This window comes from Crotalus tigris, unplaced genomic scaffold (assembly GCF_016545835.1).
Source record: "Crotalus tigris isolate CLP2741 ecotype Arizona unplaced genomic scaffold, ASM1654583v1 scf7180000018785.583249, whole genome shotgun sequence".
In the NCBI taxonomy this organism is placed as follows: domain Eukaryota; kingdom Metazoa; phylum Chordata; class Lepidosauria; order Squamata; family Viperidae; genus Crotalus; species Crotalus tigris.
Genome location: NW_024097200.1, coordinates 226,921 through 237,769, shown reverse-complemented (window position 1 = coordinate 237,769; position 10,849 = coordinate 226,921). Strand labels below are relative to the sequence as shown.

At 41.7% G+C, this 10,849-nt stretch overlaps 1 protein-coding gene across 1 annotated transcript; it reads right to left on the bottom strand.

Moving 5' to 3' along the window:
* On the bottom strand, positions 1–10,398 carry LOC120313812 (vomeronasal type-2 receptor 26-like). The gene is made up of 4 exons (XM_039356088.1): positions 10,313–10,398; positions 8,759–9,050; positions 1,461–1,590; positions 1–905 (listed from the first exon to the last, which is right to left on the bottom strand). The coding sequence occupies exons 1-4, from the start codon at positions 10,396–10,398 to the stop codon at positions 1–3; spliced, it is 1,413 nt and encodes a 470-aa protein (XP_039212022.1).
* Positions 10,399–10,849: the final 451 nt, after the last annotated feature.

Genomic DNA, 10,849 nt, shown 5'->3' with positions numbered 1-10,849 from the left:
TCAGACATTTTTGTGCCTCATTATATTCTCTCTACAATTCAGATGTGGCCTTAGTAGGATAATGTAGCATTTGGGGAAAAAGATACAAACCAAAAGACCAGCCCCAGAGGACAATATGGAGAAGATCTCCACGGCCACCATGAACTTTCCTTTGGTGCTCAGGTAGGTGGGGAGGAAGCTGATCCAAACGCTGCAAAAGACCAGCATGCTAAAAGTAATGAACTTGGCTTCATTAAAGCTGTCAGGCAATTTCCTAGCCAGAAAGGCCACTGTGAAACTCACGAGGGCCAAAAAACCCAGGTAGGCGAGGACAGCATAAAATATTAAAGTTGAGCCTTCATTACATTCCAAGATGGTCTCTGCTACTAAAGAATGGAAGTCCATGTTGGGAAATGGGGGAGAGGTTACCAGCCAGATAATACAAAGAACTGTTTGGACCAGGGGACAGACTAAGACAATGGAGTTGGTCAGTGGTTTTCCCAAGAGTTTCCTTGCCTTGTTCCCTGGCTTAGTGGCCATGAAGGCCAGAACCACCATGACAGTTTTTGCCAAGACAGAGGAAACTGCAATGGAAAAGAGAATGGCAAAGGTAGTTTGTCGTAAGAGACAGGTGAGTTTCCCAGGTTCACCAATGAAGAGGAAGGAGCAGAGGAAGCAAAGCAGGAGGGAGACCAGGAGGAGGTAGGTGAGATCTCGATTGTTGGCCTTGACAATTGGTGTGTCACGATGTTTATGGAATATCACCAGCACTGCAGAAGTGATCACAGAGAGAGAAAGCGCTAGAGAAACTAAAATGTATCCCAGGGTCTCCTGATAGGTCAGGAAGTGGATCTTCTTGGCAATGCAGTGGTCCTTGTCCATGTTGGAATATCGGTCTTCTGGGCAGGGGTCACAGTTTGCAGAATCTGAAATCAAGAGTACTTCAATTATCCTGAGGATAGGTTAGCTTGAAACAAGGACGTTTCCACCTTTTGGGATCCAGTTCTCTACTTCTATTTTGCATCAACTCATTCAGACAATTTTTTGCAGGGTAGGGCAGGCAGACTTAGATGGATCTCCCATTTCTCCAACAGCTCTTTTATCTTCTGGGAGACTGATAGCACTGACAGAAAAGCACACCCTAAATAATGAAAGCTTCAACTTTACACCCCACTGCTTCACAAAAAGTTTGGTAGCTGGTTTTCCTGGATGTAGTTGGATGCAATAGTAGGACTAGAACATCTAGTAGGGAACCCATTAATTGTGCCCTGAAACTACCCTGCATTAAATTGCTGAGGAGCAGGAAAGGTGGCTGAGGAGGAGGGCAGAAGGCCAGTTTAGATCCATGAATAGAAATTCTGCTGAAAAGCATGAATATGTTGAAGAATATCAATTGACTAAAAAGAACAACAAAATTAATATTTGTTTCTACCGATTGGCTTCCTTGATCCTGGAAAAGCTACATTGAAAGTGTGCTCTACCTGTCTGATTAGAAATGGTCCCTTCTGGGCAAGGGGCACATTGGTAGCAGCAAACCTCCTCACCCTCTGGAACACTTTTCCTCTCTCCTGCCTGGCACCTCTTCATGCCACATCTGGCAAAGGGCACCTTCTAAAAGAGAAAAGACAAATACTGTAGATGTTTTCAGCCATGCTTCACTCATTCATTTGTATAGTTCTCTTTCCATCCTTAGAATATCTTCAGACTCAATCTTTAACTCAAGTGTAGCACAAACCAGGAAAAGCTCTTGGAGGATTAAGGCTAATGCCACTCTAAACCACCAATGGATTCTGGGGTTTGGAACTGGGGCTTGACATGCAAAAGAAGGATTGTGAATTGAGCTACAGATTTTCAGAAGCAAACAGTGATGGAGGTCCAGCTTTATGGGAATCATCCATGGAAACCACTCTTGGCTGCTCTAACTGCATCCTGTGTTTCAAGAAGAATTTCTTCCTGATCTCAACCCTTTTTGATCTATCACAAATCAAACCTCAAATATGTTACATATGAAACAGGCTTTTCATCAAATGGTTGCCAAATTTTTGATTCAGTAACCCATTCTCCAGTAAAGGAGATGTTTTGAATCCCCAGAAGAGAATGACCCTTTTACTGGATTTATTTTACCTTCCAACTCACCTTTTTTGCCCAGACAATTGCATCAGAGTTAATGGTGAAATCCTGTCCTGCAGGAGCCCCTGGATCTATCTGTCCAACTTTCACAGGGAGAAAAGATTGATTGGGGAGGAGAACCCAGTTGAAAAGATCATAACGAGCAGACCCCAGTCTATTCTCTGAGAAGTAGATTTCATCTCCAGCAGTGTTGTTGAACTTGATGTTCCTCAAATAAGGAAGAAGCTGAATGGAAAGAGACCTTCAGAAATTACTAACACTTTTCCACTCTTCCATGAATTTGTTTTCCTTGCAGTGCCTGCCCTGATTTGTGACTTCAACAGACATAAAGGTGCATTCTTTATGGTTTGATGCAGAAAAAAACACAGTTTCATGAATTTTAAACTACAGTGAATCCTGTTGTGTGTGCTAAAGTCAACAGAAAGTATTTTCACGCAACAAGCAGTTCAGTGCAACAAATGGCAAATTAAATATATGGGATGGGATCACACAGCATAAGTCATAGTAACAAAAACCAGGGTTACAATGGATTGAGTCAAGTGTCTTTCTACAACTAGATTCAGTCTACAATATGAAGGAAACAGAGGTGGTTCTGCAAATATATCTACTAGGACTTCAGTTGACCTATTACAGCATCTGGCAGAATTGTCATCTTACTCTGGATCACTCTGTGTAATGGTCATTCCATGAAATTGACAAGCTTTGAATACTTCTGAAAACCTTTTGGGAAGGTCATACATACATGAATCTTATGTACAACTAGTTTGTTTTATTTCTCCTTCCCCCCTTCTACCTATATTGAATCAAATATTATACTTAATCTGTACTATTGTTGTTTTAAAAAATATAGCTGTTTTAATCTGCTTTAACTAAACAACAGGGACAGTGAGTTAATTGATATAGAACATCCCTGTCCCCAGCAATCAAAAAATTACAGGTTATCAGTGCATGTAACATAGATGTGTGTGTGGACAAGAATACCAACCTTGCTGTCAAGTAAAATGAAGCTTTTTATAGCGAGAGCCACACAAAGTTTACTAACCGAACAGGCGGTAAGAACACAGGGGAACTCAGGCACCACACATGTTATATAGAAAGTAAACATAGGGCCAGTCATAAAGGACTCAAATGTCTATACACCAATGCACAGAGTAGGAACAGTAAACAGGGTGAGCTAGAAATTCAGGTAAATGAGGGCAGATATGATATTGTTGTCATTACGGAAACATGGTGGGATAAAACCCACAAATGGAACACACAGCTAGAGGGATTTAAATTATTTAAGAAAAACAGACCAAATAAAAGAGGAGGTGGAGTTGCTCTCTATATAAGAAATCACTACATCTCTACAGAAATAGAGCACAACAATGACAAAAACTGCATTTGGGTAAACATAAAAGGGGGAAAAATGACTGTCATGCCTCCATCCAAGCCTGACTCTGAGGGCGACATGGAGTTCCCTGTTGAGGCCCAGGAGGGGGTGTCTATGGTTTCGGAGGACTGTGGGGAGGAGCAGGCTGAGGCAGGCCAGGGCCCTTTAAGTTTGGAACAGGGAAGGCGGAGTTCAGGTGAGGAGCAAGGCCCCTCCCCACCTGATCCCAGAGCAAGGAGAGCAGAGAGGAGGAGGGAACAACCGAGGCAGGCTCACTTGCTCAGGAGAAGAGCGTCACGCCCCATTCCACAAGGCACACCTGGGGAGTAGGTATTTAAGGAGACACTGTGCGATGGGGCATTTGCCGGGAACAAATGTGAACTCTTGTGATGTGCGTTCCTGTACCTGGACTCTTTGTATTTTGGACCAAGTTTGCTTTTTTCTGATTTCTCTTTGCTGTCCTCAGTTTTGCAGTTTGCAGGTCACAGGCAAGCTGGGCGTTGAAAAGATCATACTTAGTTTGTTATCTGTTTTACTTTACCGAACCTTTTAACTTCATTGACTGTTTTATTGAACTTGTGCCAGCATATGTGGGGGCTGTTGGGTGAACATTGGCAGTGCTTACAAAGACAATTGTTCTGACCAGCTAATTGCTTTGCCTTCGTTCAGGGCCCTGGGTCAGCACAATGACTTTGTCATAGGTGTATACTATAGGCCACCCAACCAAACAGAGGAAATAGATGAATTTTTTACTAGGCAGATAACTAAGGAATGTAGGAAGCACATCACAATAGAAATGGGGGACTTTAATTACCCTGACATTAACTGGGAGAAAAACTCTGCATCAAGTGGAAGATCAAACATATTCCTTGTAAACCTAGCAGACACCTTTGTCTTCCAAAAAGTAGACAAGGGAACTAGGGGATTAGCCATATTGGATCTAATCCTCACTAAGAGAGATGAAATGATAGAAGGTGTTTAAGCCACAGGAATCTTGGGGGGGGGTGATCATGCAATACTGGAATTCATCATTCTGGAAGCACAAGCAATAGAACACAGTCAAACTAGATTCTTGGATTTTAAGAGAGCTAATTTCAATAAACGTAGAGCGAGCTTTGGAACAATTTTCTGGATGAGAATCCTCAAGGGGAAAACAACTCAAGAAGCTTGGGAAATTTTGAAAAATGAAATAATAAAAGCACAGTCTAGCACAATACTAACAAAGAAGAAAAACAATAGCTCTCAAAAAAACCAACATGGCTGCAGAAAGAACTCTCTGATAAATTGAAAGATAAAAAAGACAAATATAAAAAGTGGAAAGAGGGGCATATAAGTAAAGCAAAATATCAGTAAATAGTCCGAGCCTGCAAAGATGAAGTGAGAAAAGCTAAGGTTCAAAATGAACTAAGGCTTGCGACCAAGGTCAAAAATAACAAAAAAAGCTTCTTGCAACATGTAAAAAACAAGAAAATAGTTAAGGAAATGATTGGTCCATTAGTGGATGAAAGTGGCAAGAATGTGACAAACAACAAGGAGAAAGCAGAACTATTTAACTCCTTTTTTGCACCTGTCTTTACACAAAGGGAAAAAACAGTCCAAGCTATCAAAAAAAAAAATGCCATAAAAATAGATTAGAAATACAAGTTAAGATAGGCAAGAAAATGGTAAGTGAGCACCTGTCCAGCCTAGACGAGTTCAAATCACCAGAACCAGATGGATTACACCCCAAAGTACTCAAGGAACTGGCAGATGTGATCTCAAAACCACTGAACTATTTTTCAAAGATCCTGGTGCACTGGGGAACTACCAGAGGACTGGAAAAGAGCTGAATTAGTTCCCATCTCCAAAAAAGGAAGAAAAGGGGATCTGTAAGGACCCACCCCACTTTGCATCTTAAGAAGACAGAACTCTTGGAATAATTCTTCCAACAGGCATCCTTTATTAAGAGAAAATGGTTGCAGGCGTTCTAGACAGGACTTGGGGTCCAAGCTCTCCCATTCAAGGTTTTAAGGGGTTTCCCAGTAGCCCCACCCAATCCCCCCCTACTTCCAGCAACAGTCTCAGGCATTACATTCCCACCCCTTTTCCTTACTGCCGGCTGGATGGAGACTTCAGAGAAAACTACATGAAAGGTAATAGCCCCCTTTGTTATGATTAGGCCCCTTTGGTGCTATCCACATTCAATCCCTTTGAACTTGTACTGAAGGAAGTGAGGGCCATAAAGCCACTTTGTTCCCCCCTTCCCTTTCTTGTATGACAGAATCCAGAGAAGGCAGAAATGGGGTTTTCTATAATCGATAACTAGAGATGAAATATAATTGGATTCTGACATCATCCAGGAAACTACAGACCTATCAGCCTGACCTCAATATCTGGGAAGATCTTGGAAAAGATAATCAAGCAGCAAATCAGCAAACACTTAGAACACAAAGTCATTACCAAAAGCCAACATGGGTTTGTCAAAAAGAGATCATGCCAGACAAATCTTATTGCATTCTTTGACCAGGTGACAAAATTAGTGGACCAGAGGAATGCTATGGATATAATTTACTTTGACTTCAGTAAGACATTTGATAAAGTAGACCACAACCTACTACTTGATAAGATAGAAAAATGTGGGTTAGACAGTATCACCATCAGATGGATTCGTAGCTGGCTGACAGGGCATACTCAGCGAGTGGTCCTCAATGGAACCACATCTACATGGAGGGAAGTGTGTAGTGGGGTGCCCCAGGGCTCTGTTCTTGGCCCAGGGCTCTTCAACATCTTCATCAATGATTTGGAGGAGGGGATAGATGGGAAACTCATCAAATTTGCAGACGACACCACGCTGGCAGGAATAGCCAACACTCCAGAAAATAGGCTTAAGATACAGAAGGATCTGGACAGACTTGAACATTGGGTGCTATCTAACAAAATGAAATTCAATGGTGAAAAAAGTAAGGTTCTACATTTAGGCAAGAAAAAAACAAATGCACATGTACAATATAGGTGACAACTCGCTCAATGGTAGTAACTGTTAGAGGGATCTTGGAGTCCTAGTGGACAATCACTTAAATATGAGCCAGCAATGTGCTGCAGTTGCCAAAAAAGCCAACACAGTGCTAAGCTGCATTAACAGAGAGATAGAATCAAGATCACGTGAAGTGTTAATACCACTTGACAATGCCTTGGTAAGGCCACACTTGGAATACTGCATCCAGTTTTGGTCACCACAATGTAAAAAAGATGTTAAGACTCTAGAAAGAATACAGAGAAGAGCAACAAAGATGATTAGGGGACTGGAGGCTAAAACATATAAGGAACAGTTGCTGGAATTGAGTATGTTTAGTTTAATTAAGAGAAGGACCAGGGGTGACATGATAGCAGTATTCTAATATCTCACTGGCTGCCACAAAGAAGAGGGAGTCAAGCTATTCTCCATAGCACCTGGAAGAAGGACAAGATGGAAACTAACCAAAGAGTGAAGCAGTTAGAACAATGACAACCTGCCTCCAGAAGCTGTGAATGCTCCAACACTGGAGGTTTTAAGAAGAGACTGGACAGCCATTTGTCTGAAATGCTATAGGATTTCCTGCCTGAGCAGGGTGTTGGATTAGATGACCTCCAAGGTCCCTTCCAACTTTGTTGTTGTTGTTGTTATTGTTGTTGTTATTATTATTATTACTATTGAGAGAAGGAACCTGGAACTTCGGAGAAATGTCCTAACAGTGAGAGCAAAACCAATGGAACTGGTTTCAGAATTTGTGGGTGGACTGGAGACCTTCAAAGAGGCTGGAGAACCATTTGGCTGAAATGATATAGGGTCTCCTGCTTGAGCAGGGTTTGGGTTAGAACTGAGATCCCTTCCAACTCTATTCTTCTATGTTCTACACATGGGCAACTTCCTCTGTATGTTAGCTCTAAGGATCTGTGGATTGGATTTAAAAAAAAAACAGAGATTACCAGCCATGGTGGGACATCTAAGATCCTCTTTCCAAGTCTCATCATAGCTGGTCGTCCTCCTGATCCATAAATTACATGTAATGATTGTGCCACAGCATAAATGGCATTGTAGATGTTGTAACTTTCACCTGTCATAGTTGTTTCAAACAGGTAAGCTGGCAGACTCTGTAAATTCTCCTCTCCAGTACAGGTTTTCTCCCACTTTTCAAAGATCACTCTTAGTTTCTGCAACTTGCAGCCAAAGATCAGTTGCCACCATACAGGGAGAAAAAAATCCCCTTGTGGTTTCAAAGGGTCTAAAGACATGAGAAAATGGCTGAACTCTGAGACATCTCTGGTGTGTTCCCTAAATTGCAAAGCACCATGGTAGGTCTTCATAAAAAGCAATATATCTCCAGAGTTTATCACATTAAATTTCCAACTGGATGTAAAGATCCACACCTTCTGAAATATATTACTCTGTGTTTGGTGAACAAACACAACTATCCACATATTTGTGGTAGCACTGTAGTCTCCCAAAAAAATAATCACTTCAGCTTTAGACCAAGTGTTGAAAAGATGATGTAATTTTGTACCTGGATCAGTGTAAAAATCAAATTTCATTATTTGAGTGAAGGCCAGGCAGATCTCCTTCTCCTTCAGCATTGGCAGCAGAGATGAAATGAAATGTTCCCCACCGTCATCTTGGTTGGCCACCAGCCCAACCCAGTTCCACTGGAACTGCAGGAGCAGATGGACTAGACCCTCATACTGAGCAGATTCCTTGGGGTTAATCCGAAAGAAGGAAGGATGAACGCTTCTGTCTCCCTGAGTGGACTCCGAGCCAACACCAAGCTGGAGAAAGTGAGATTCTTCTTTCAAAAACAAAGTTAAGTTTTATGGTGACTTTAAGGCTCCCCGTTGTGTAGTTTATTGCCCTACCAGTCAGACTGACTCACCAGTCAGAGTGACTCAGCTTCATCTTGCTCCCTTCTTAGGAAGAGCCAACATTGACTTGTGTTGTCTAGTTGTGATAGATCAGAAGTCAAAGGAACAAATCATCAACCTGATTAAACTGCACTGAAAAGTGCAGAAAGATGATAAACTTTTATGAAAGTCAGGAAGTGATTCCTCTTAGCAAATACTGCATTTCTGAATTATGCCAGTATCTTTGTGCAGTTAAATAAAAATGTATCCTGACATACAAAATAGAAAAACCAATTCAGCTTTAGGATCGACTATCTAAGTCATACACCCTTGGTGTATGCCACTTCCCACCAAACACCTTTGTTTTCTTCCTTGGCTTCTGTGTGTGCTTTGGTTGTTTGTGTACTCCACACACAAACCCCTTACCTGTGGGACCTTGTAGATGCTGAAGATGGAGGCCATCTGCCTTGAGGATTCGGAGTTGTGACCTCCAATGACAGAGAGCAGAGGGTCCTTCCTGCCACATTTGTAACCCGGAACCATTTGACCTCGTGTGGAGAGCAAGGAGAGGCTGTATAAGAAAATCTTCCTCTCCATCTTCTGATTTTCATAGATGCGGAAGCCAAGGGTGATGTTGGGGAGAAGAAGCAGATCCTTGTTCAACTCCATGACAGCAAACATCAAGGCCAGGAATTGATGGTATTTTTTGAGTAAGAGTCTATAGTGAGAAAAACATTTTGTGTGTGTCCTTGCAGCAGTAAGTGACAAGTTCCATTGGGTTCTTTCTGGCTTTTGAGGGATGTTCCTTGATTGTGCTTGGATGGATCTCTGAGAAAGGAGAAACACCTGCCATCCTTATCCCAGATTATCTTATCTCCCTCTATTCTCCCTCCCTTCTTCACTTTCCCCCATTGGCTGAAATCCTCCCCAATTGCTCCTCTTCCTCCCTAACCAGTTTCTTCCTCTCTCAGAGCAGCTTCTTCATGTCTGAGCAAAAACTCCAGTGAGGGTCACAGCCCAGATTCACTAAGGAACATTATTCACAAGCACTGCTCATTCCAAAGCTGAGGAGGGTTTTGTTTTGTTTTGTTTTTACAATATCCACATTGGAAAAAGATCAAACTTTTCTTTGAGTTGTTTTTACTATGATTTTATGTCCAAATGAATGTTATAAGTCAACTTCTTCACTATCTACTTTTATATACTTGATAATCATCCTGATGAGAACTTCTGGAAAGGCAGGTCATGCCCCCACATATAATTTGTGTATATACTGTTGTTGTTCTCTGTCCTCAGGAACGGTTCTTTAAAGACAGAGAATTCTAACCTATTTCTTGAATTTTCCTCTTTATTGAGAAAAGGGCAAAGAGCTGAAGATCCCTAGAATGAGCATTTCTTAAAATCCAAAGGAAAAAAAACAGTCGACGAATTTTTTTTCCCCTCCAGGTGAAACTTACGTGATGTCATTAATAAATTGCGATGGGTCTTTTTGAAAATCTGGGGCTCTGGACTCCACAAAAGTCATCAGGGGCAAATTCCCTCCAATAATCAGATCACCAGGCCTGTAAAATTCCCACTGACCTCGAAACTTCATGTGTATTTTCAATGGACAGATGGTTTGAATCTTCTTAGCAGTAACTGGAGTCAGGAGCCAGAGGATCAGCAGAAGCAACAGGAGAGGCAGCCCAGTCATCCTTGTCACCGTCCCTCCCAGATCAGAAATCAAGGTTTGTGCGGAAGCTGAATTTCAGGGAGCATCAGAAATACCATCAGAGCTTTAGCACCACAGACACAACCCTGGATGGCCTCAGGGTTAATTTATCTGATGCCACTATGTATTAAGCCATTTGTATTTTATCACTTTAGTTCTTCCTATCTGTCCTATTCTGAAATGAGACTGTGTGCTGTATTTTATTTTAATAATAAGGTTGCAAGACTAATCCATCAATAAAATACTGTATCAATCATATTTTCTCTTACCTGCGTTTGGGCTTTGACACAAAGGCCAGCTGAGTCTCACCAAACCCCACAGTTAGCTCTTTGGAAGACAAGGCAAAGTCCTCCATCGCTGGGAGAACTCAGAGAATATATTTTATAGAATATATTTTATAGCAGGTTTAACCTTGGAAGACTTTTGTGGGTTGGCGTCCACAGGGGATACATTGAGAATTACTGTTCTTCTGATAATTTGAGGGGAAAGCAATTGTCCTATCTGTTGGGCAATAGAGATTGTTTGCCCATTAGATAGTTAAAAACATGTTTGTGTCTCTTGTTGCTAATCCACAGAGCAGATGGACTTGAGAGTCAAGGTGAAGTTGACTTTTTGAACTACTTGAAAGTGAACACCTGCACACAAGATGGAGTTTGGTCTGTGCCATCATATGTTCAGATAGAATGGTTGCTGATGGGGCAGAGTGGCAGTCCGCTGCATCTTAGGAAGTGTGAGTCATCATACCAATGCCTAGAGGATTTAGTTATAGATTTAGTTAGGGAATAAATGGACCACACATCTCTAGC